At 43.8% G+C, this 26605-nt stretch overlaps 1 protein-coding gene across 1 annotated transcript in view; it reads right to left on the reverse strand.

The window, feature by feature from the left end:
- Positions 1-6458: 6458 nt before the first annotated feature.
- SLC6A17 (solute carrier family 6 member 17) overlaps positions 6459-26605 on the reverse strand; it is a 39365-nt gene continuing 19218 nt past the window's right edge. Inside the window, exons 3-12 of the mRNA XM_063140425.1 lie at positions 23741-23898; positions 22781-22907; positions 21648-21829; positions 20460-20570; positions 15527-15768; positions 14603-14795; positions 11724-11916; positions 8844-9003; positions 8400-8562; positions 6459-7450 (exon numbers count right to left, since the gene is read on the reverse strand). Coding sequence (XP_062996495.1) covers positions 7082-7450; positions 8400-8562; positions 8844-9003; positions 11724-11916; positions 14603-14795; positions 15527-15768; positions 20460-20570; positions 21648-21829; positions 22781-22907; positions 23741-23898 — 1898 coding nt within the window. The 3' untranslated portion in view covers positions 6459-7081. The remainder of the gene's footprint in view (positions 7451-8399; positions 8563-8843; positions 9004-11723; positions 11917-14602; positions 14796-15526; positions 15769-20459; positions 20571-21647; positions 21830-22780; positions 22908-23740; positions 23899-26605) is intronic.

A 26605-nucleotide genomic window follows, 5' to 3' on the forward strand; every position in this document is an offset into this window, starting at 1 on the left:
ATGTCTACAGATCCTGATCTAAAGTAGTAGCGGAAGCTTGCTACTACACAGGGGATTGATTCTCTGGATCAGGATATAAATCTTTCCTGTTGCCTGTGCTATTATCTAGAGTTACACCACTAGAGGCTGCTGGCCAAGTTGAATTAAGTGTGCTTAGCTTTGATTGGCATTCCTCCTAAGAGCAAACATTTCAGCCATTTACTCTGCAATCCTATATCTGTCTACTCAAAGGTAAGCCCCATTTAGTTCAATGGGATTTATGCCCAGATAAATGAGTATAGAGTTGCAGTCTTAGGTATTGATGTGGCTGCAGCAGAAGGAATCCAGATTTGATCTGATTGTGTTTAAAGGGCCAAAATATAGAAAATGAATCAAGGAAAAGGACCACAGCTAACTGGATTCACTCAGGCTGCTGAACTAGCTCCCAGGTGCTTAGAGTGTAAATACAAGACCTACCGGAGACATGCCAGATAAGCTGCATTGATTGGAGGATCCCTGAAATAGTGCTTTTTCCTTTTGGATGTTTGTGCTTTTGTGTGTCGTCTGTGCTATAAGAAATTAGCCTTCCCAAATGGGCAGATAGATGGATTATTTTCTTTGAATACTTTCATACGATACTTGTTATTAAAAAAAGGGGGGGTACTATTTTTGCAAAGTTTGGACACATCTGTTAATAGGTGCTTATAGCTAAATAAAGCTCACATGGCCCTCCCTACGCTAAAAGGCAAGGTGATTTTTTTTAACTTCTAAAGCTCTCCATCTAATATAATACATTTCTATATTTCAGTTCAATGGTATATATGATCCTAATTTTTGGCTTATTCTTATAACTATATAGCCTGAACATGATCATAAAACTATGCAGTGCAGCAGCTCTGTTCCTGACAGAATAAGCCATAAATTTGGAAACATCTTCCGGCCATGCCCACAGATAGAGAATATCCATAATAGCAAAAGCTACAGAATGGCATGAGCTGCATTATATGAAAAGCCAACCCTAATATAACAAACACAAACACAACAGCAGTTACAAGCCTTAACACAAAAAGACTCAATGGAGCAACTGCTTAAGGCATCTAACATTTAGTTCCACCACTTCCCATTTCTAACACCTAGCAAAATGCCACAATGTAATACTGTTATATTTCCACAAAAATGATGAAGGCAGTGTCTCTCTGTGCTCCCCCACCCCCCAAGTGGGCAGCTCTGCAGGGTGTGGTCACCAATCATACACTAAAAAAATTATAAATATATCAAATATACATTAAAATAGATCTGTACAGCACTGAGAATGAAAATAGTTCACGTATCACTTTGAAATATGTTTGTCATTTAACAGCATTTACACCAACATTTACAGAATAAATATACAATCGAATTAGAATCTATAGGTTATTCTATATATATACACACATATACACATAATGTTTCTTTGTCCTCCTATTGCCACTGGCACTACAGCACAAGATGAGAGGAGGAAATGCCATGGATTCATTGCAGAATCATAGGTATGGCCCAGTAGACAACAGCCAAGATCCGTAGCAATATGGCACAGGTCGGCTTCAATTGAGGATCTGGTTTACTGATTCCATTGGAGGTGCATTGACTTACATTAGCTCCGTTCCTGTCTTATGGAACTCCAAAAGTAATGTGGCCATGTGCATAAGCTGAGAATCTGGACCAGCAGAAATATATATATAGACCAAGAAGACCCCGACAACCCCCATTCTAAAGAAGATTTTCTTGGAGAAGGGGAAGAAAGAAAATGGACTGGGAAAGAGAGCAATGAAATTAGTATATGAGCTTCCTTGGGAGGTAATTATGTGATGGCTTATCTTCTGAAGTCGATTTCTATAGTTCCCACTAGGCTATACTTACTGATAACCATATTTTATTTCTAAGGAATAATCGCTATCACAAAATGACTGGTAAGTTCAAAGCATCCTCACAACCAATTCACAAGAAAGGCAGAGAGTTTTGGCTATGGGGATGGTCCATGTAATTGCCCAGACCGAAGTAGTCTCCGTTTGCATTCCCAAATCAAATCCCGAATATACGTGGAAATCAGCAGGGACTCGAACCATATGGGGACCAGAGCCTCAGCAGGAAGCATAAACCTGCTGAAACCAATTCACAGGTTTTACTATGAGGCTGTATAGAACCCACCCCCTAGATTTTGAAAAACTAATTTCCTCATCAGTATTTGAATTATGAGGGGAAAGGTAGAGGGGATTAATGAACAGAATGTTAACCTTCTTAAGCCAATTCACACATTCAAGGCCTTCACTTATTTTCACCACCTGATTAAACATAGAACTATACGGAGAAACATTAGCGCGAACCAGGCAATACATGGAGAAGCCCCCAACAATTCCTGGGATGGTAGTGAGTGGGCCAGTGGGGGGCAGAGTGCTGTTGTCTTTCTGGATGTTGTGTATTGTGAACCAACCTTTAGGGTTGACATAGCAAAACAGGGCCACCTATGGTACCCACTTGCATATTCAGGCAAATGTCTTAACCAAAGAAACAATTCAGGTGTGATCACTGTCTTCCAATATTTGAGGAGCTGTCACATAGGCAATGGAGCAAATTTGTTTTCATGACCCCAACCAACAAGTTCAAATTGCAAGAAAAAGTATTTAGATGGAACATTTTGACAGAACAAGCTATTTAGCAGTAGAACCACTTGGAAGGTGGCGAATTCTCCTTTGATAAAGTTTCTAAATCAGTGGATGAATGGCCGTCCATCAAAGGCGCTATAGTAGTGGATTCCCTGTATCAGCAAGGGGATGGACAAATAGGTAATTGGTTGAAAGAATGTAGATCTCTAGATGTTTGGGATGTCAACTCCCAGAAGCCCCTGCCAGTAGGCCAATAGTCAGGAATGCTAGGAGTTGAAGTAAAAAATGTCTGGAGATCTACTACCGATCCACTACATGATCTCTCCAATTCTGTTTCTAAGTGTCACTTACACCCACTGAACCAAATGTATAGCAGGTAGCAGCCTTTCAAATTCATTGATTCCAGCAGAGCCATATTGGCACACAGCAGCAAAATAGCTGACTTTATTTCTGCTCTTGAGCCATTTCAGTATTATGACAGGGTATGCCTTATTTTCTTTTCTGCAGAACATCTGCTGTCATGGGGATTGTTTGCAATGTGCTGCATTGTGATGCATTTCGCATGTGGCAGGAAGACCAGAGGGGTGAGCGAAATGCAAACCGATGAATTAACCACCTGTGCTGTCTATCCAGGTTACATGACTGTCTGTGGCTAGTGGGGTCATTTAAATGATCCAACATGTGGAAAGGGGAATCTATGGGTAGCTAAGCATAGGGATGCACAGGTGGTTTGGGTAGCCTGAAGCCAAATCAGAAGCTGAGAATAGAAAGAGGTCAATTGTCCAGTTGAAATGTGTGTGGGGTGGGGGGCAGTTTGTGAACTACCTACAATGTAAATCCTACAAGCATATGCAATGACACTGGCAAATCAAATAATCACTAAATCCTCTAAAGAAGCTCTTTGTTTTAGGAACCAGAGAGCCTGTTTTGGACAGTTGGATGCTCTTTATGTTCACATGCTCCCCACTGCCCCTTTGTGAATAAGTTACACTATTTTTTCACTTCTGTGCCCCAAACACAATCTGGACTATGCCATTGTCACTATTAGTACATCTTCATGCAGGATTTCAAAAGATGGTGATTCCCTAACCCTTTTCAGCCATTTTATTGCCCTTAAGCCAAATGGATAAAGCTAAGAGGAGACTGTATTTTCTCTTAGTTGCTGATTCACATGGAAATAAAATGACCCATATCTCCAGTTCCACACTTGCAAAGTGCTGGACAGCAGGGGAGGGCAACCAAGAATTTGTTGGTCTAAGCATCAGCCTTAGCCAGCATAGCCAATGGTGTGGAATCATGGGAATTTCAGGCCAAATAACTGTCAGGCCACAAATTTCGCACCCTGCTAAGAGTTTAGTGAAGTTTTGCCAAGTGGATCCGTAGTCCCCCTGGTGGTGGCAAGCATCAGCACAGTGCTACAAACACTACTAGGTATCTGTGACTAGCCACCATTTTAATTTCCTACAAAGTGCCAGAGTAGTGATGTTACTTCAGAGACAGCGTGGGAAATTAATATGGCAGATAGACACAGCTGCCTAGTACTACTCAGAATACAAGGCCAGAATTTTATTTATTTATTTATTTTAGGAGGGGGACGGATGTCCCAGGATAGGTGTCAACAGCAGATCCTGCTGCAGCACTGAGGATGCCAGATGCTGGTGCTGACCCTGGTTCAAAGCCGTAGGTATAAAAAAACCTTGAAGGAAAAAGGGTTTACGTACTGTGATTTCAAAAGCACCTAAGCTCCCCAGCAGCCTAAAGTCTGCATAAAGCAAGTCAGAGAAATTCCACCTGAGACTATAAATGAACAGTACAGAAGCAGCCGGTGGAAATAAAGGAAGCTGCAGGAAGTTTAGATGCATTTAAGCTGGGGAATGATGATCCATGCTGAAGGTGAAACGGAGAATGGGGAGAAGACCTTTCGTAGGGGGAATGAGGCAAAATCAAGTCAGGACATAGGTTGGCATACAGGGCTTTCCATCTGAAAGGAGGAGTGGTGTGTGTGTTTTTACACTAGGGAGCGAAATTTCCTAAGCACAAGCCAAGTAGACGTGCTGCAAGTGTATAACTTGTTAATGGAAAAGACATCCTCAGGCAACCAAGTACACAATTATGTGGCACTCAGGTCAGCTCTACAAGAAATGGCGGCCATGTGCAGGCTTTAAACAGACCACCATGGCAGCTGCCTCAGTGCAACAAGTGGCTTGCCACACAGAATAGAGAATTCTCACTGTTCCACAGGAAGCCTTTTTGTTTGGGGGAGGTCTGCGGTGGGGTGGAAAAGATTCCCACACACTATAAGCCTGGGCATTTACTTAGATGTAGAGAGGTGAAGGCCCAGAAAGAAATATTGGAACACCAAGAAAAAACTGGGGGTGGGGGTTCCCCAGGTTTTCCAGGGATATGGGGAAAAATTGGAAACATCCATCCCCATTTATCCCCCCCCCAAAGCACTACATCACTACTCAGAGGTCAGTGGTGCTGACCCCCAGATGAGTAAGGCATATGATTGCAGCCTCAGACTGTGCTGCAGTGACTTTGAAGTTCTGTTGATGAGGCACTTGGCCCCATGGTAGCAAACACGAAAACACTCTCAGAGTTCAATTTTTCCATGTTCACATTATAGGACTCTTCCAGTGGGGGGAAAAGAGGGAAGTTTTGGCTACGGGTCTTTCTAGTAAGTGCATCCATGCCACTCTCTGCACCCGAGCACTTAAAATGTCTTCTGCACATTATCCACTGAATGATGATCCCACAATAGCACAAGATTCCTCTGGGTGAACACTTTTTATGGCATGGTGGTGTGAAAAATCTTTTATGCTGGTCCCCCTTTAAAAAAAAGCTGAACACCAGATCTGTGTGTACTTCCACACACAAAATGTGCAGTAGGGGAATCGTCAAATCCCAAATGAAAAAAGAAACCTTTAAAAGGTTCAAAAATGGCCTGGCATATTTGAGCATTTTCTTCTTTTAGAATCTGACTATGTGTACACTTCCCACACGAGTTGTACAACTTCCAAGCAGCAGCAGCAGCAGCAGCAGCAGCAGCAGAAGAAGAAGAAGAAGAAGAAGAAGAAGAAGAAGAAGCACTTGAAATAATATATTTTTTAAATGTCACCACATACTTGAGTCACTGGTTGCATGTGACTAAGCAAGAGGCAGAAACTAGTAGTGTCACTGGTCACTACTAATATCATCCGCTATATGCACTGGAGACAGCGACACATGGGCTTTTATATTCCATGCTGCAATTGCAAAGGCAATGAATACACCATCTGAAGAAAGTATTATATGTTCTTACATTAAAAAAAATAGTGTGTTGTTCAGAATATGTGATAGAGCCAACACACTAGTGCTACTTTGAAGATGTGTAGTTGTTGCTTTTTTAAAATGTGCTTTTAATGCCCCAAAACTGATAATGAAGAAAAGCCCTTATATGCACTCAGTGTGCCTGTAGAGCATAGAAGGGGAACCTGCACCCCTCCAGATATTGTTGGACTACAACTCCCACCATCTGTGGGCTGGGGCTGATGGGAGTTGAATTCCAACATAATTTGGAGGCCACAGGTTCCCTCCCCAACCGCTATAAAGAATAGCTGCTGTTGGAAGAGCTTTCAACATACAGTGTGCTTCATAAAATTTCTTGAGGTCAAGATCTGCTCATGGCTCCATAAATGATGTCAGGAGCAACAGCATGAATTCTAGAAAATTACATAGATGCAACAGAGTTCTCGTTCTGGCCTACACACATGGCACATACCTGCATTTCACCACTGCATGATCCAACATCTGGTGGAAGAACACTGTGAGTAACATTAGCATTCACTGAAACAACATCCCCTCAATGTTTACAGTTTTTGATCCAACATCAGCAATGGCGTGGCCGATATGTGATGGCATCACCAGGCATGGCAATGTGCTGCCTACATAAACTATATCTTGACCCAGACTTGTAAGAAGTGTTCACCGAGGCTGTGCGTTTTTGATATTATCAGACTATAAAATGACAAGTGGAATCTGTATCAAGAAATGAATCTTCCTTGCACTGTGAACAGTGGTGGTTAGACATATGCAGTGGAATGAGAAAACATCTCTTCTCCCAACTAGAGGAAAGGGAGGGACAAGGAGAGGGCTTCTGGGAACATGAAACTTTTTCTTTGGCCATTGCCTTAATCTGACTTCCTTTTCCAGCCTCCGATTGCTTGAACACAAATGTTTTGTTTTTTGGGGTACCGATTGGTTAAAATTTTCCTTGTGCCCATAAAATTTATTGCAATAGCTTATTACTATTATTCACTGAGGAAAGATTTGATATTTTGGCTGGAGATTACCAGAAGGCAGGCTCCTTCCCTTCCTACCTGGCTGCTGTAATTTCTGGGAAGGGGTTCTAAAGCACAGGCTCCTTTTCTATGACCTCCTGTCCTTCACCCAGGAAGCAGGGGTGGGTTGCTGGTTGACGGTCACAGTTCAGACTCAGGGGTGGTTGCCATAAGGTACCCACTGCTATAGCGTCCATTGGCAACGCTGCTCATCTCCATCGGGGATGTGTTCCCTGGTCCCAGGTAAGAACGATGGGTAGGCATCGGGGAAGGGGTTTCACTGGGTACTTTACTCAAGATGAAACGTGTCTCATCATTGTCTTCTAAGTTAGAGATGTCCTTCATCATACGCCCCTTCTTGTACGTGACAGACAGAGCATTGGAACCATCTGACACCAGATGGAACTGGCGGAGGATGAAGACTACGGGCAGAGGAAGGGTGGCCAGGATGATCAGCGAGACAAGGATACCCATTGCCCATTTCGGGTAGTAGAGATATTTCTCCGCAGCCTGGAAGAGAAGGGAAATGTCATCAGCACTTGTCAGCCTCACAACCCCAGAGGCTGATCAGGCCCATATTCCTTTGGCACCAAGACAACCATGACTTGTCCTTCATCTCTTAGAGAAGAACTAGCATGGACTCTAAGGGGGAATTTTAAGACATAGAAAGAAATGTCTGCCAGAAGACCATCCTCTGCCTTTCTCTTTTCTGTGCACACTAACAGAAGCACTTGGCATAAGGTTAGTCTCTCAAGGCTAGTTCATTAGGACATTTCAGTCTTGTAGGAAACACACACACTCACACCATTTAAGAAAGAGGGGGGAGGCATCCACAGCAGCTTCATAAGATGATGAAGCTAAATCAACAATGTTCTGTAGAAGGGATACATATGCTTAAGTGAAACGTCAAAGCCAAATTTCGTATCCTGGACTCGCACACCTTAACTCTGGGTTACTCTACCTTAAAGCAAGACAGTGTGTGCAACTATCACTCTCCACTGGAAAGGCAGCACCTTGCTCTTGTCTCCAGTTGGGAGGATTTCCAGGAATTCAAGCCACTTCTGTCTGGGTTCGCCTCCAGGAAGAAATTGGCTATTCGGATTTTCTACAAATTCCTTGGCCACACCTTAGGAACAGTCCATTGGTCTAAAAGTGGGGCAGCCCGTACCAACTTGAGGGATTAAACAAAGCAGGAGGAAGGCTTGCAATGTAATTTGGGCTTCTAAGACCACAATGTACTAAGGATAATGCTTCTCTTGGCCCCACGGAGATGCTGGCCTAACAATTGCACAAATGACTGCAGCCCTTTGCAAAGAGGATCCTGTGGCTGTATTACATGCTGGCATGCAACTCAAGTTCAACCAGACTGCAGTGTGGTACAAATTACATGGGCTAGTTGAATCCTGGTGCACAGCCTGTGGACTTGTGGCTCTGGTGATGTATCTTTCTCTTTACTCACCTCTTCTCTGATCCAGGCATTATAACCTGGTGGATTGACCGCTAGCTGAATAATACTGGCTGTCATTAGGCCAGCCATGCAGATCGGCGAGATGTACTTCCATGTGTAAAAATAGAACCGGTAAGGTCGGAAACCCAGCATTTCTGTTAATTCTTGCATGAATCTAGAAAGAGAAGAGGAAGAAAGCAAGCAGATGAAGCACAAGAGCCTGGTTCCTTGCTCCTTCCCTCCCCTGATGTGGATAGTGAGTTTTAATCAAGACATTTTACTGGGGCCAGAAGCCTAAAGTAGTATCCAGAAATCAGAGCACACCAAGAGCAATTATGTAGTGGTCATAGAGGCAAAGTTTTGAAAGGCAAACATGTAGTAATCCAGACAAACCATTAAAGGAAGAAGGAGTGTTAAAATCCTGACTCTGCTGGTTCTCTCTGAAAGAATGCTTACTTTTTGGTGCCATAAACCCAGGCCACGGCAATGTTCTCCAGGATTACCACAAGAGTGAGTGGCAGTGTCGCAGAATAATCATCAAACATGTTGACAAAGTAGTTGCCTGAGCGTTGCACAAAGATCAGCCCCACAAAGAAAGCAAAAATGCAACAGCCGACTGTAAAAAGCAGATAATAAGAATAGTCAGCATACAGCTACGTGAGATCACATAAACCTTCTCCTGGAATCCGCAGAAGGCAAACTGATTACATCACTGCTACAGGAAAAAAGCAATTTATTAAAAGGACCCCAGACAAAATCCACAGATGTGAGTTTAATGACAGGAATTAGAGAGATATTACAGCTATTCAGACACACAAAGAGCATGTATATCTGCCATGTGTACATCAGTGTATATCTGCCATGATTTGGGGGCAACAAAACCGTCTCACAGGGCAGATACCACACACTGTTCCTCATTCCTCTACATCAAGAGTTATTTAGCTTGTGAAGGCAAGCTCTTAAGACAAGTGTGGGAAATGGGCAGCCCTCCAGATGTTCTTGGACTGCAGCTCTCATCACCCTTGGCCAGCATAGGCCATTGTGAAGGATGATGGGAGCTGCAGTCCAACGACATCTGGAGGACCACCACACATTCCCCAGCTCTGACTTAAAATGTGCCAAATTTATGGTCATCTGTGCAACACTACGTACATCCCATGTTCCTTATATTTGATGGATAGATTTTTTTAAAGAAATTATTATAACTTAACCTTCTCTTGAAGATTCAAGATAGGTAAAAACCTTTCATTATTCGAGACAACAGCACCTATACCCATTTTTCCAAATGGGAAACTGAGGCTGGGCTGTGACTGAACTTGCATTTATATCTAATCCAGCTCAATGTTTAGCACTCTGCCTTTTTCAGCATACTGTCTTCCTTGAATCTTGAGAAACCTTCTATATGTCTCCCCTGGTGGGAATAGTCACTACAAATCAGTCCCCCGATAAGATTAATTCAATTCTTCACAAGAATGTAAACACATATTGCAGTACATGAAAAAGTTGTGCTATGATAAAGATACAGCAATGGTGTGATCATGATATGCCTGATTCTTCTGTCTGAGCCAACCACACTTGATTAAGCAGCCCCTACCCGCTACCCCTAATTTCACATGTATCAGAACTGGATCAGAGAACTGCCATGCTAGCCTAGTTAGTACTATGAATGTTGTTCTGGCTTGCTGTATGGAGGGAGGAAAAATAGCCTAAAAGTCACTTCACACAAAACAAAACATCTCATGTAGAAGTATCAAAGTCCACAAATCCTGCGTGTGTAGCTCATTACATGTGATGACTGACTGCACATCTATTTTACTACGTATATATACAATAGAAACCTACCATTGTTAAGCAATCCTGCCATGTGCACTCACGGTGAAACAGGCACATGTGTAAAAGAAGCTATATGTGGGATTCACACAATTTTCTACAAGTAAGTTAATTCTTACATTTTGTCATGTGTGAAGCATCCCCCATTCATGCCCAAAGAAGTAGCAGATGTAAGGCCGAACAGACAGTATGACATTTGGTTTTCCTGAGTTTTAAGTACTTGTTTTAGGGTGCAATCCTATGCACGTTTAGACAGAATAATGTCCTACAATGGGGCTTTTTTCTGTGTAAATATGCATAGGATTGCACCTTCAGCTATTAAAATATTTCTTGCTGCAATCCTATGCACACTTCTCTGAGAATAATTTCCACTGAAAACAGTGAGAATTACTTCCAAATAAACATACATAGGATTGCACTATAAATCAGTATTTAATTCTTACCTGGAAGAATTTATGCAAATAGCAATAGGAGAGATCATAGGTGCTATGTACATCAGAAACATCCCCTTAACTTTACTTCGCTCATCGGTGAAGGTGGACCTAGACTGCAAGGTTCACATCCGATTCTGGAGTTCAATTTTGTTTCAAGCTTTTGGCAATTTAAATTGCAAGGGAATTCGTCATCTGTGCTTCACAACTTGGGTCGTTTAATCGGCATTAGTTCACATGCCCACGCAAGCAAGCTATGTACATGCAGGTTGAACGGATCCAAGCCAACTTTGGCATGAGGTGAAGTGTTCAATTCATAACTCAAGCTACATTCACACTACAATCCCATGCGCATTTACATGGAAGAAAATTCCACCGAAGAGTGTGAGATTCCATGTAAACATCCATGATTGTACAGGTAAGGTGCCACTAGTGGCAGCTTTGTGGTTGTAGGATAAGTTTGGGAATGTGGTGAAGCAGTCATAAAACCACTCCTCACTTTCCGGCTTCGGTCTATCACCACAGTTTGTTCCCATGAACTGACCTTTCATCCCTCCAGTTCCAGAAACTTCACCATAGTTCAGTGGTAGAGCATCTGCTTTGCATGCAGAAAGTCCCAGTTCCAATCTCCGGCAAGAAAATCTCCTGCCTGAAACCCTGGGGAGCTGCTGCCAGTCAGTGTCAACAATACTGGGCTGGATGGACCAATGGTCTGAATCCATATAAGGCAGGTTCCTATGTTCCTATCTACTGCCTCACTACCACAGTGAGTTGCCAAATGCTGACAGGCCCAAAAAAGATCCCCATCACTACCCCTTCAACATCCTCTCCATAGGGTGGATAGAAAAGGTGGGGAAATTCCCCCTTTAAATACCAAATTCCTCCACTCTCTCTTTCAGGACTGCAACCTTATTTCAGAACTAAAGATGAGCTTTCAGCAATGGCATTTACGAGTTACAGTTTGATACCATTCGATACATCCTCTTGAAGAAGCAATCTTTGGCAGAGCTACAGGATGCTCCCCACTGCATGCGCAGCAGTGCTGCTCTGTGGGCTTCTCTGAAAAAGACCTTACCTGTTAATGCCTCCTTGCGCACTTTGAACATGTCAATGATGGGTGTGGTGATGCCAGCCATGGTCCCAATCATGCTCCCCAAGCCTAGGTTTATCAGCATCAGGAAGAACATCACAGACCAGAAAGGAGAAGCTGGGAAGTGGGTCATTGCTTCTGTGAAAGCTATGAATGCGAGGCCAGTTCCCTGCACTGACTGTACACAGCCAAAAGAAGATGCTTCGGTTACTCTTGGCAAAAAAGGATGTTATATAAGCAGATTGCAGATTTCTATCTGTAAAACTGTGGGGAAACTCAGGCCCGTTGTCCAGAATCTGCCCCTTCTGGGGAACCTCCGGTCGAGGAGCCCATATCCGCCCCCCTAGAGTTCACCAGGTGGCCATGCCCCCTCCCCCTTTCCCCAATCACCAGTCATTGGGTGGTTTCTCAGCTTTTGTGCAGTTCCCCACCCCATTCTAAATGGTTGAAACGCTTCTCCTAAAGCGTAGTTACTGGCAGCAAGGGCATTAAGCTACTAAATGAAGGTATTATCTCGGCTCCGCCCTTTCCCTTTGGCTCCACCCTCTGAAGATGAATTTGTCCTTTGGGCTGAAAGAGCTTCCCCGTCCAAAGGCTCTCAGAGCCAAACAGCAAACCAGTTATAGGGCTGCTCCAAATGTGAAGAATTTCCTACATGGACCAGTGTAGGACAAAGCATGCATAATGCATAGTATGATTGCACAAGCATCTATTTCACTACATATACCTGCTCTGAGAAACCACAGCTAGCCGTGGTTTCTTAGAGCAGGTATATGTGCATTTATTCCCACCACTGGCAACCTCATAATACTCAAGCACATTTTTTTCCATAACTGCTGCATTTCCCCCAAACCTCCCATGCCCACGTCTTTCCGTGATTGTGGAGGACGAACAACCATGTCAAATAAATGGCACTGCTATCAGCAGCCTCTTCCCAGTGAGGAGATTCATGAGGTTTCTTTCACATCACGTCCAAAGCCCCACATCATTTTTCTCAGATTTGCTTTGCTGCTCAGAAAGCTCAAAATGAGTGCTAGCTGGGTCAAGAAGAAAAGTGACCACCAACCACTCGCAAAGAGCTGATGGAGTACATTATTTAATCAAATCCAGCAGCACATTCATGGGTTGAAGCATCTTCAGTTATAAACTGCCACAGTAGTGCTGCATTCATAAAAGGTTGTTGGAATGACATTCAAAACCTATGTAGATGATGTCACTACAATACAGAGCTAGGGTGATTTATTGCTGCACTGCTGTACAGCTGAAAAGAGCATTCCTTGAAAGATGCAATGGCCTGGTTTGGATGTAACACTGCAATCATAGTTTAACATTATGAGAACGAGCCACAGTCAGCCTCCAGCTCACAAGCTCCCACCTCCTGCTCCAGTGCTTCTGCAAGCAAGAGTGTGGAAGCTTTTGTTCCCGTTTTACATTAACCACAGTTTGCTGTGCTATCTGAACCCACACAAACTGTGATTAGTATTAACTATGGTTAGTGAAAGCAAGCCATCTTCAAAGTGTGGTTTACAAAGCAGGCTTGTTTCCATTAACCACAGTTAAGATTAACCACAGTTTAGGGTTTGGATGGGACTCTAAATTGCAGTTAATCTTAAGTGGAAGTGAAAGCTCCCCCTCGTGGCCATCTCAGAAGAGCAGGCAAGGGAGAGCACACAAGCCCAAGGTTTGCTGCAGCTCATTTTCCTAATGCTAACTATGGTTTAGCATTATGTCTGAACTGGGAAAATATAAACACACCCATATGCGGAGGTTTATAGAGGTACATCAGCACCTCCCATTTTTATCACTGGATCGTTGGAGGAAGCGATCCTCTTCATTTTTATTCAATGAAGAGGAACAGCATGGTAGGGGATATCAGTTCTGCCTTCGGTGTGGATTGCAGCTGTGTTAACCTATCAGGGATCACAGCAGGATTCCTGTGCTGCTCCATTGCTTCATGCTGTGATGCCATGGTTTCCCTCAGGTGGTTGTGATGTAATTGAAAATGGCACCAGGAAAACAGCACCATCTGGAAGAACCCTTAAGAATAAGCTTGTGGAATAGTCTTCCTACAACAGTTATGGGAACACAGAATTTCATAAGTTAAAAAATAAACGAACCACAAGTGGATACATTTATAAATATTTTAACTTGGTGCATGAGTACTGACCCTTTGAGATAGGAAGCTTACCTCCCCCACTCCCACCCTCCAATAAATTGGGTATCCTTTATTTTTATTTTAAAAAAAACTTTATGTGAAACACCAGATGCGGTCAAACTAGAGATGGACCTAAAACATAGATGGTTGTGCTTTGTGGATGGTCTTTACTTGTGGATGGTCATTAGGGTGAAGGGATCAATATATATGTGCGGAAGCTGCTCTAAATCACTCAGTGGGCTGTTGGTTACAGAAGTTCACTCCATGGTGGTTTTCACCACACCACTGTAAAAATTAGGAATTCTGAAGTCCAAAATCATACTAAACTGAGCGTTTCAGCTAGCTATATTTTCCTTCCTGGAATGGATCTGGTTTTTCCAAATCTTCAGTTACATTTGTGTGCATTTTTGGACTTTCCTAAGGTTTGTTGTAAAGCATCCTTCTCAATCTGGTGTCCCTCAGATGTGTTGGACTGCAACTCCCTTTATTCCCAGCAAACTGGGAGTGTTGGGGTGAAAATTTGGGGGGCATTTGATCATGTGAGTTTCCACCTGCATGCCGATGTGGTACAGTCCCAGGAGACTTGTACCAACGTCTTTCCCCTGAGCATGAAGATTGGCTTTCAGGGTCTTCAAAGAAGTGCTAGGGTAGATCTACTCAGACTCGGGCCCAAAATGATTATGAAAAGCAAGGTGGCCTGTAAAGGTACCTTGTTAAGCTCGTCTTCCAGTAGACAGGGATCCAGCCCCAACTTCTCGAACTCATCCTTCTTGACTGTCTTTATCACGCCGTACATCTCACTGTAGTCCTTGGCTGTGAGATGGGAGAAGTTCACTTGGGGTGGAATAAGTGCATGGCTTAGGATATTGGAGTTCAGATAGCCCAAGATCTTCTCAGCATTCCTAAGGTGGAGAAGCTAAATGTCACTGCAGAGCCATTTCTTGGCCTTTACAGACATGGTGGTTCACCTTGTCCTGAGCATATGGTGAAGGGCATCTTCCTTCTGCAAAATAGGCAAGGTGTACCTCCAGCAGCTGATGCAGGTGAAATTAGTGGAACTACTCATCAGCACCTGCTGCAAAAACAATGCAGTGGAAAAATTTCTTGCCCTATAGAGGACTCCAGATTAGGGTGACCCTATGAAAAGGAGGACAGGGCTCCTGTATCTTTAACAGTTGTATCGAAAAGGGAATTTCAGCAGGTGTCATTTGTATATATGGAGAACCTGGAGAAATTCCCTCTTCATCACACCAGTTAAAGCTGCAGGTGCCCTGCCCTCTTTTGTATCTGGTCACCCTAGTATAGCTCCTGCAGCTTTAACTGGTGTGATGAAGAGGGAATTTCACCAGGTTCCCCACATATACAAATGACACCTGCTGAAATTCCCTTTTCTATGCAACTGTTAAGGATACAGGAGCCCTGTCCTCCTTTTCATATGGTCACCCTACTCCAGACCCCCATTTGGCAGAATGGAAACTACAAGTCTAGGCTATCAATGCTCAAGGCCAGAATAAAACTGCAACAGCTCCATGTTGCTCTATTTAAGAAATTATAGCTATCCTGTAGAACAGGTCATTGCTGTGGTTATGCTGTCTCTAAAGCCTGTTGAAGGGAGACTGCAATTGGTACTTACTCAATGACACACTTCTCATTCATGACGTTGGCTTTGAATCCCAGCACAGCAAAGACCACCAAGGTAGCCAAGATGGAGGTGAAGAAGTTGATGAAGGAGACAAGGGCTGCATCAAAGTGGCAGTTATTGTCCTGTTTATTGTAACTGGAGAAAGCAATAACTCCACCAAAGCCCAGTCCTAGCGCAAAGAAGACCTGAGTGGCTGCTTCTCGCCACACTTGGATATCCAACATTTTATCAAGCTGTAAGAAAAGACAAGAGAGAGAAAACTATTAAATGAATTGCAGTACAAAGTGTTCAGTCGACCAGTTTCACAGCATAAGTAAAAATACAGAGGAAAAGTAAGGAAAATAAGTGAAAGTTGGCGGGCATGCCTACCTGGGGAGGACATTCCATATGGTAATCTATGGTGACTGATTGTTAGTTGCTATAGATTACCACAGGAGACAATTATTTTACTAGAGGAAATTCTGCAGACATTACCTTCTAACAACTCCTGAGGAAGTCCTAGAATAAAACACAGGCTGAAACACGTAAAGCTTCTTGAAAATAAATACTTTGCATCCTGAGAACTTGTTTCTCTTCTTTTTGACCAATTTTGGGTGCTTGCCTCCTTTCATTTTTGGAGGACATTCCATATCCAGGGTGCCTCTACCAAAAAGGCCCTTTCCTTGGTAGCCTTACTTTGGCAGGGGTATCTGGAAGAAAGCCTCTGAAGAAGATATCAAGGTCTGGCTAGGAACATATGAGTGAAGAAAAGCTTTCAGGTACCCTGGTCCCAAGCCACTAGGGCTATAAAGGTCAAAAAAACCCTGAGAAGACACAGAAGCAGACTGGAAGACAGTGTAGCTGAATAAACCACTGGAATATTATGACTGAATTGCCTGGTTCCGGTTAACAATCTTGCAGCCCTGGTTTGGACTAATTGCAGTTTCTGGTAGCCCTGTGCAAAATTTTTGGATCCATTTATTTCTGACTTTTCATTGGGGTTGGGGGGGAAATTGCACCTGAAAATTGTGGGAAGGAGTAAGAAGTTTGATAAATTTCTCATGGTGCAGAGCTTCAGTGTACACCCTCCTCTAAGGAGGTGGCTGAGGGGTTTGTGTGTGCCATTTCCTTTACAATTTTTCTGTTCTGTCCTTGTAGCCTCACCGGCTGCTTGGAAACTGCCAAGAGAGCTTCAGCTATGGGGCGGAATATAAATGTAATAAATAATAATAATAGTAAATAATAAAGCCCCCTAGAGGACTTAGCCAAGACTTCCTCCCTTGGGGCTTTCTAGTGCTGCTGCCTGCTCAGTGCCTGTAAGCTGAGTGGGGAGTTGTTATTCCTCTTATTTTTCTTCTTGTTGTTATTGCACAACAAAGCAAAACCAAAAATGCCTCCCTCAGCTTTCAGGCACTGAGCAGGCAACAGCACTGGGAAGCCCCCAAGGGAAGAAGTCCTGGCTAGTCTCCTGGGAGCTTTCAAGCAGCTGGAGAGGCCGCAAGAACAGAAAGCCGAGGGCAAATGGTAAAAGTAAGAACAAACGCACACCCGCACATCCCTCGGCTCCCCCCTTACAGTACGGTAAGCGCTGAAGCCCCGCATCCTGAGAAGTTTCTCCGAAATTCTCAATATCCCAAGGAAAGGGGCAGAAGAACGACTGTCTCTTTCCCAGAGAAATAAAGAGGTTGTGAAAGGGCCGGTATGGTTTTAGCAAAGCATGAGTTTCTGGACCATTTAAAAGGCAGCCTTTATGGGTAACAGTGGCCAAGCTATTGCCAGGCAGGTACGGTTGCAGCTGGCCTAGTATCAGCCAAAGCTAGTAACAACAGGCACTGCAATCCACAGAGGACACTTGAGCCTCTTGTAACAATGCTGGATCAAAAAGCACTCCCAAACAGTGGACCTCGTTGTTTAGGCCCTACGGTTTAGAGGTCTGGACCTGCCAGTCTAGGTCCGGGCCCGATTCAAAGTGCTGATATTAACATTCAAAGCTCTAAACAGCTTGGGGCCAGGCTATCTGAAGGAAACCTCCTCCCATACGTACCTGTCCGGACCCTAAGGTCATCCTCAGGGGTCCTTATCCGTGAGCCCCTGCCAAAGGAAGTGAGGCAAGTGGCTACATGAGGAGGGCCTTCTCTGCTGTGGCACCCTGGCTGTGGAATAAGCTCCCTAAAGAGGTTCACCTGGCACCTACACTGTACTCTTTTAGATGCCAGGTGAAGACCTTTACATTTTCTCAGCATTTTAACAGTCTAGCAACTTAATTTTAACTTTTCTGTTTTAAATTTGTATTTTAAATCTGTATTAGTTTCTGCATTGCTGCTCGACTTTATCTTGGTTGTGTTTTTATATTGTATTTTATATTATGCTTTTACACTGTTTGTTTTATACTTTGAATGGTTTTCATGTTTTTAATTTTGTGCGCTACAGAAATGCAATTAATTAAGTAATTAAGTAATTAAAGCTAGCAGTCTTACAAAATAAACTTCACTGAATACATAGGGTAACCACACTTATACTATGAAGCCATTTAAGTGCCTTTTGTAAACAAATGTGTTAGCAACATATTAAGCCCCATACTCCTCTTTCAATCCATCACTCTATGTGGCACGATGTACGGTGCCCAAATACTCTACCAAGCTGTATGATGATCACACATCTTATTACTGGTGGGACTTTCTGCCAGCTAGAATCTTGACAAACATGATAGAGATGACATTCATAAATGGTGATATCATTTATGGTATTGCTAATGGGCAATACATGGTTGTTGATCAGCCTATATACAATAAGGCCTGCATGTTTTGAGATTATTTTTATTCAAAATTAATGGGAATCAGTGTCTTTCATAAGCTTCATAATATGAATCATCTACATCTTTATTCAATGAATTAATGAACTGGCTAATTAATGGAAACATATTGCAGCTATCCTTTTGCATTCACGGTTAATTTGACACCGTGCATCTCCTTCCAGGAGTGGGAAGAATCAGGAGGCTGGTTTGGACTGGCATGCACAAAATACTTATGTTTCAGCATTTCAGCTTAAAATGATATAGCACCATTGACTAGAAGATTACTCCTATCTCTGCATAAAATTGGCTATGCCCTTGCATTATCCAGAGTGCAGCAATCTGAATTTTATGGAGAAGATGGTTGTAATGGTCACCAAAGAGAAAGGGGTTTTGGTAATAAGTACATATCCCACCAAGTTTTGTTTTACAGGCGGCTTAAATGCTTGGATCTGTAATTTCCTCATAAGACAAACTCCTATTGTAAAATGGACCTTGCTTGGGTTTGATTTTTATTGGTACTCGGACATCTCTGAAGCTCTGCATTTCTGTGCATGTGTAAAGTTGGTTTTCTACTCATCTCTTTATTCATATGAATGGACTGTACATTTTAGCTTGGCTTATTGTTTGGTGCATGCATGGTATAGCGCAGAATGAATCACGGCCAAGATATATGGGGTACAGGAAACAAATTTGCATGATAACTGATATGGATGCTTTTATTTTGGTTTAACATTATTCATTGAAGGAAATATCTGCAGATGGAGAATACCAGCTCATTTGCCACAGCCAGGAAAAGGTGGTTGTCTGAATAAGCTCTGCAACATTTGTGCATTCTTTGTCTGTCTGAAGTGGGCTGTGTATGCTTGTAAGGACCATTTAGCTCCATCCTGGAAAATAGGGGGCAATCTTCAAAGCAGAGCTGGGGATACTGTGACCTTCCAGAAGTTCTTGGACTCTAACTCCCAGCAGCCCCAGCCAGCTAGCATAGCCAATGGTCAGGGATGGTGGATGTTGTAGTCCATCAATATCTGGAGGGCCACAGATTGTCTGGTCCAGCTTTACAGAAAAGGAAGTTCCTGCTCAAGTCTGAAATCTGTACAGCTGCAGATGCTCTCTTTTTCGTGCTACTAACAGCCTAAAAGGTGCAAGGGCCACACCCAGATCAGGTTATCTCATTGGGATGACAATTTGCTTAAGACAAAGATCTTGCAATGAACTTGCCACTCAAGACACAGCAGATCCCTGCAATGGTGTGTCACTGGAGGAGCAGGGGGCTTTCTCCCACCACCCTGCCCTGACTGGCTGGTGCAAATGCTCAGATTCCATCCCACAAACACAGCTTGGTAGCAGAGGACAGAGGGGGCAGCTGGCCAAAAGGGGTTGGAACAACAGCAACAGTTCTTTGTAAAGCCTTGTAGAGAATTGTAGATTTCTATTATTAATATAAAACAGTCTCTTTGGTCCTGAAGTGCTTGCTCTGCTTTTTTGCAATATACATCTCCCTGAGGACGTGATAGTCGGAGAATAGCTTTTTTCACATGTTTTATTTGGGCACAGATGCCAAAGTACAAAATACAACATGTGTGTTGTAAAGGGTGCACACATGTGCTATGATTTAGGAAGCTGCCTTCTGCTGAGTCGGATCATGGATCTCAACACTGACTGGCAGCAGCTCTCTGGGGTTTTAGGCAAGACTCTTTCCCGGCCTTACCTGGGAGATGAACCTGGAACCTTCTGCATGCAAAGCACGACCTGGAAGTGGAGTTCCAGTCCTTTCCCAAATTACTGCTTCCTTATATTTCAAAGGCATTTGTGGAGAATAATACATGCATATATGCCTCAAGTCATGATTAAGGCCACAGAAATCCAAGATCAAATTCCCACTCGGCCATGGAGCTCACTGTGTGATCATTCTGTCTCGACATAATCTATCTCACAGGGTTGTTGTGAGGATAAAAAAAGGGAAAGGGAGAGAAGCTTATGAGCTACCCTGAGCTCCTTGGAGGAAGGGTAGAATAAAAAAAATGTGACAAATGAATTAATGTCATCCAGTACTTTGTACTCAAGTATCTGTACAAACATATAAAATATTCTGTGAGAAGCTCCCCTGAATGGTCTGAAGGTCTCAGATGGCACGTGGGATGGGCTTACCTTGGGGGTGAACATGTGCAGGATCCCATCTATTGCTCCCCTCAAGAGCAACCCTCGGACCAGGAAGCAGATCAGCACCACGTAAGGAAAGAGGGAGCTGAAATACATCACCTAAGAGAGAGAGAGAGAGAGGGTATCCTACATGATATAAACCAGCAGCAGATGGTGCATTATGATATCCTCCTGGATGAACACCGACCATACCTACACTAGTAGAAACTTCCATAAGTTTTCTACCACTTTAACTTAAGAATATCTTTCTGCAAAACATTTGAGGAACTGTAGTTTGGTGAAGTACTGAGAAGAATTATCTGTTGGAGCAGGGGTGGGGAACTCGTGGCCCTCCAGATGTTGTTGGACTGCAATTCCCATCATCCTTCACCATTCACTATGCTGGCTAGAGCTGATGGGACCTGTAGTCCAACAACATCTGGAGGGGCAGATATTCCCTACTGCTGTGGAAGAGGTTCCTAGCCCTCCCCCACAACAGAACTTCAATCCCCAGAGTTCTCTGGGAGACATTGCTGACTGTTAGCAGCTGGTTTAAGTCAGTAATGTGGATATGACCTAAGACAACTAAATTGGGCAGCTGCACTCTGAAAGAGCTGGAGTTGTTTTCCTGAGAGTGCCAGTGGGTGCTGCTGAATGCCACATCATCATCAACTTCATTTTCTCTGCCATAGGAGCTATGGGCTCTCCACATGTTCTCTTCTCTTCCAGACAGCTGCTGGAAGGCAGAGGGACAGGCAAAAGAGAACGGGACCCCCAGGATGTGGTGGCTGGGTTGATGACGCCGGGCTCCTCCCCTTCTTTCTGGCTGCTTACTGCTCTGTGGTTACCTGGGCACTTGGAGCTGCACAGGATATGTCAGGTGGTTGAATGCATGGTTCCTGGATGCAGGATGGTGGCCCGAATAGCAGCTATTGACTTCTAACCTGAGCAACCCTTAGGACATCCTTACCCAACCTGGTACACACCAGGTTCTATGGACTACAGCTCCCATTATCCCTCATCCCTTTGGCTGGGGTCAATGGGAGTTGATATCCAAGCCATCTGGAGGGCACTGCATTGGTCAAGGCTGCCTTAGGAGTTACATAAGGGCACACCACTTTGTAGGTGTATGAATCTGTTGTGGGGTCTGTCAAATTCTGTTCTGTTCTGCTTCAGGCTGCCACCATCAGCACTTACCTTCCCAGAGGATTGGATTCCTTTGATCATGGCCAAGCCCACAATGCTCCAAGCCGCCAGTAGGCACAAGGTCATTCTCCAGTTCAGCCCGCCACCCTCTGAAATGGAGTCGGAAATGTCCAGGGCATCTCGGTACCAGAAGAAGGTCGTAGCTGAGCTTTTGTCACATTCGGGTTCCACAGCTGAAAATGACAAGACCTTAGGCTTCACATTGTCCACAGTCCTCTCCTTTGGCATCTCAGAAAAACATGCTTAAACCACATCAATACGAGAGAGTATTTAAAGGCTAAGGAGGACTGACAAGCTTCACAGGGCATATCAGGAAGGATGCCGAAGTTCATTTTAGGAGAAAGGAAAAGGAGAACACCTTGCCAGCTGAATATAGAAGTTAAATAAATGGAGTAATTTACACCCACTATAAAAGATTCATCCATGTGTTGGGAGATGTCCAAATTCTATTAAATGCTCCATTAACTTCCAAAGCATCTCTATTGCACACTTTGGAAAGTATCCATTTCCTGCCAGCTCATGTCCAAATACAATCCCATATCCTAACACCTGGAACCAAACCTGAGTTTTTGCCCTTCTTGGACCAGAAAATGCTTCCCTGCCAGTATTCTCAACACCCCCAGAAGGAGTGAATGATCCACTTTTGAACACTTAAGGGCTCATTCCTATCAGGATTCCCATCAGCCTCCAAACCTGAATGCTGACAAGCATCCTATGCAGAGCGGGAAAAGGCAATCTTCACTTCTACATTTCTCCTGCTCTGCAGTTTTGCTAGACAGGTTTTTTGCCCATCTAGCTGGGCCTCTGCAGAGTGGGAGGGAAGGACACTAGGGAGGCCAGAGGATTCTTTGCAAGCCAGCCTCCCCAGTCCCCTTCCCTCCCTGCCTACAGAACTGCCCCCTTTCCTTCCTGTCCAAGGTTGCTTTTGTGACCTCAAAGGAGGAGCTGGTGTGGTTCTCTCCATGCTGGCTGTGAGGGGAGGAAGAGGGGGCATGTTGACTCCCACCTTGTATCCAGTAACCTGAACTGTCCTATGCCCCCTCTCAGATGCTGTCTAGGGGCCATAGGGTTGGCTCTAAGTTGCCCTTCTCTCACATACGAAGTTGTAAAGGCTAGGTACTCACTTGCCATGGAGCCGTTTTTTAAGACAGGACACTCACTCCAAGGCAGAGGGGACTGGAAGGACTTGAAAAAGTAAAAGATGCTCCACCCGATGATCACATTGTAATAGAGCCCAACAAACAAGCAGACCTGGCAAAAGAATGAATTCAAACAAACTTAGGGGACTTGTTAGGACAAATGACAGAGAACGACCATTAAAATACATAGAATTCCAGTAGGGGTTTGAGTCAGTATTTTAAAAGAACTATTTTAATACGATAATTCTGAGCTGCATTTTCATTGCTGGGCATTTTTTTAAAAAAAAAATCTCATTTGTACATCTGAGGTTAAAAAGCATAAACCATTGCTTTTCACATGACTCTTTTCACTCACTGTAATGAGTGTAATGAGTATAGGATGTTTTATCATGCTGCATTTTATGGTTTTAACCATTGTGACTACTCAGAGAGCTTTGGCTATTGGGTAGTCTAGAAACATAATAAATAAATAAATAAATTTGATTTATTTTCCTCTGATTTCTTGTATATTGTGCCTTCCTCTCATAGACCTGATCCCCGGTTTATCTCCTATAATTTAAGCACATCTTTCTAAGACATTGCACCCGTAAATTGCCCCGGGGTCATCTTTGGTTACACCCTTTAGCCCACTGGGGCCAATAAAGAACCTAATTTGCAGAGTGTACAGTCCTTTTACACAAAAACCTACTTCTGGTTACCACAAGCTTTCTTCATTTCAGCAATATAATTTAGCTGGGGTGGGGGAGTCATTTTTTTGTTGTTGCTGCTGCTGCTGCTGCTTCTGTTAACCAACTGGGAGTCCAAAATCCTTGCCAATCTACTACAAACCACCCAGAGATCTACCAGTAGAACCAAATCTCCCTTCTGTCCACCCCTCTGCTAGGCAACCTGCACAGAAACCACTCAGTCCATACAACCAGTCATGAACCTCATCCAAGCACTCACTAGGCAGCTAGCGAATCCAATGCCCCCCAACCGGGGGCAGATGTAGTTCCACACTCCTACACTGCCCCGGCGGATTCTTTGGCCTGCAGCCAACTCCAGGAAAAAGAGGGGGAGTCCAATGAGGATAAGCAGGACCAGATATGGGACCAGATAGGCACCTGGAAGAAAAGAAAAGGGCAATTAGAGATGTCCACTTTTGACTACATAGGGCAAAGAATGACATTATTTATTTTGTTTATTATATCTTATGCTTTATCTCATGTTTTGGCTCATTACGTAACCCAACAGCAAAATTATTCATTTATTTAAGATGCTTTCCCATCAACAATGTTCCCAAATTACACATTTTTACTTTTTATCCTCAGAATCGTTCCCTGGGATTTGAAGTCTGCAATGTCGGGCAGCTGCCAAGACCCCAACACCTAAGGAGAAGCCATTGGTGCCTACCCCTGACCTGCTGCTGCTGAGGAGGAGGAAGGGGCATCCTGGGAGGTTTAACCCCTCACGTACCTGGGTCAACCCCCCTCTTCTGTGGTTTCCTTCCCACCCAGAGTCAGAGGGCGGGCCAGTACAGTTGTTGCTCAGGCCCACCCAAGAAAGTGACAGCTGCAACGAGCAGCAACTGAAAGCCTTTTCTTACTCACCTGTGGTGTGTGGATTAACCCAGTGGGGATGCAAGGAATAGGGGTTGGGGAGGATGGGAGGGTGCCACAGGCTGCCCCAAATGTAGAACCAGCCCTGCATGTCCACATTTATGGCAAATATTTAACATATTTGGTTAAAAGTAGCATTTGCTTTTAAGCCAGCCTCCCGCAACCTCGTGCCCTCCAGATGATTTGGACTACAGTTTCCAGCATTCCTGACCATTGACCATGTTGGATGGGGCTGATGGGAGTTGAAATCCGAAAGATCTGGAGGGCACCAGATTGGGGCAAGCTGCTCTAAGCATTACATGAAGTGAGTACCTAAATGTATGACGGTATCATGACAAAAGAGAGTTACACAGTTGCCCTGCACATGGAATCACTCATGTAAACACACACACACCTTTCATACCCAATGTATGTACAGTATAATTATATGAGGCCTTCCCATATTTGCAGCACCTGCTATGTGCTTAAAGAGAACAATGCCTGGGAGGGCAAGACAAAAATTCTTCATAAAGGGTTATCCTTAAGTAGCAGTACCATTAATCTTTGGTTAATTGGAGAGAGTGGAATGAAATGGGCAGTCTGAGAAGCATGAATAGCTAACTAGAGAGGGCAAAAACATTCTGTTGGAAGTCTGAGCTGTTGAGCAATAACTCTAAGCCAAAAGAATCAATATTCCAGGCACATTCATAATTCTAACAGACAGGAAAGCTGTGTAGGCAGGATTTTGAATCTGCTCTGCATTCAGGGGAGTCAGATAAGCAGGCTTGGAACGATGAAGCAGTAGCACACTCACCACAATATCCCAGACTTAATTTCTGACACAGCTCACAGCAAGTTGCTAAAAAATCCTTCACATAACTATGTCAGCTCCCAGCACTGAATCTGACAAAATTCTGATCAAAGCAAAGTTTCTTCCCCTTTAGGAAAAGATTTGGGGGCTACAAATACAGCCCTCTGAAAGCAATTAGCATTAGTGCTATATAAGCATGGGCTAGCTTAAACTGAATCCCAGTACTCTGCAATCAGGGCTGGGCAGAAGGTAGATCTCCTGGTGTTTTGGACCAGGACGGTAAATGTCAGGGATGCTGCGAGTTGAAGTCCAAAATATCTGGAGATCTACTTTCTGCTCAGCCCAGTTCTGCAGAAATCTCATCCATGGCAGTATGACTGATCAGCCCATGCAGGATCTATACTAGAATGACCAGATTTAAAAGAGGGCAAAGCACCTGCAGCTTTAACTGTTGTGATGAAGAGGAAATTTCACCAGGTTCCCCATATATACAAATGACACCTGCTGAAATTTCCTTTTCAATACAACTGTTAAAGATACAGGAGCCCTGTCCTCCTTTTCATATGGTCACCCTAAGTATGTTTGTTTGAAGATGTGGCCACTGTCACATTTAGTGAAGTTCTCAGATAAAGGGAGTTATCAGCCCTGTCTCTGCTGCACAGCAGCAGCACCCCTACGGTGGACAGAGATGGTACTGCTACAGTCCAACCCAGCCAGACAGGTGACCAGAGGAACCAATAGGGGCATCGCTGGCTCTATAGAACTGTTGCTCCAGGCTTGGTTCCTCATTCTGAGCAACTCTTCCCCATGAGTAGCCACAGGGGCCTTCGCGCCACCCTGCCTCACCTTTCTTGTCTGCCTGCTCTGGAATCTGATCACCAGACTGCTTTTGACTATATTGTTATCATGCTCAGACCCTGCTGGCAGATCTTCCAAAACAAAACCAATGGCCAATGATAACACATTCAATTTATAAATTTAAACAGATTTTAAAACATGAAGCATTTTAGCATAAAACGCCAACTTCAGTCACAAATAAGTGCATACTGCAATACCACTTATAAACTGAGACAGAGCCAATCAGGAACAGGCCAAACCTCATTGGGGAAAACAAATACGTTGGCAGAGGTACCAGCTGCAAATTCAGTGTATACCAGCAGCAATCCATGTACACAGTTTAAAAAGTAGCTATTTTAAGAGGTTAGTCCAACCTTCCCCTATTTGGTGCCCTCCAGATGTTTTTGACTTCAACTCCCATCAGTCCCAGCTAGTGTGGCCAATGATAAGGAATGCTGGGAGTCGTAGTCCAAAAAAATTGCAAGGCACCAGGTTTTGGGAGGCTGGGTTAACAGATGGAATTACAGCAGGAGTGGGCGACTTGTTGCCTTCCAGACGTTGCTGGACTGCAGCTCCCTTCCTCAC

This window comes from Elgaria multicarinata, chromosome 1 (assembly GCF_023053635.1).
Source record: "Elgaria multicarinata webbii isolate HBS135686 ecotype San Diego chromosome 1, rElgMul1.1.pri, whole genome shotgun sequence".
Lineage (NCBI taxonomy): Eukaryota > Metazoa > Chordata > Lepidosauria > Squamata > Anguidae > Elgaria > Elgaria multicarinata.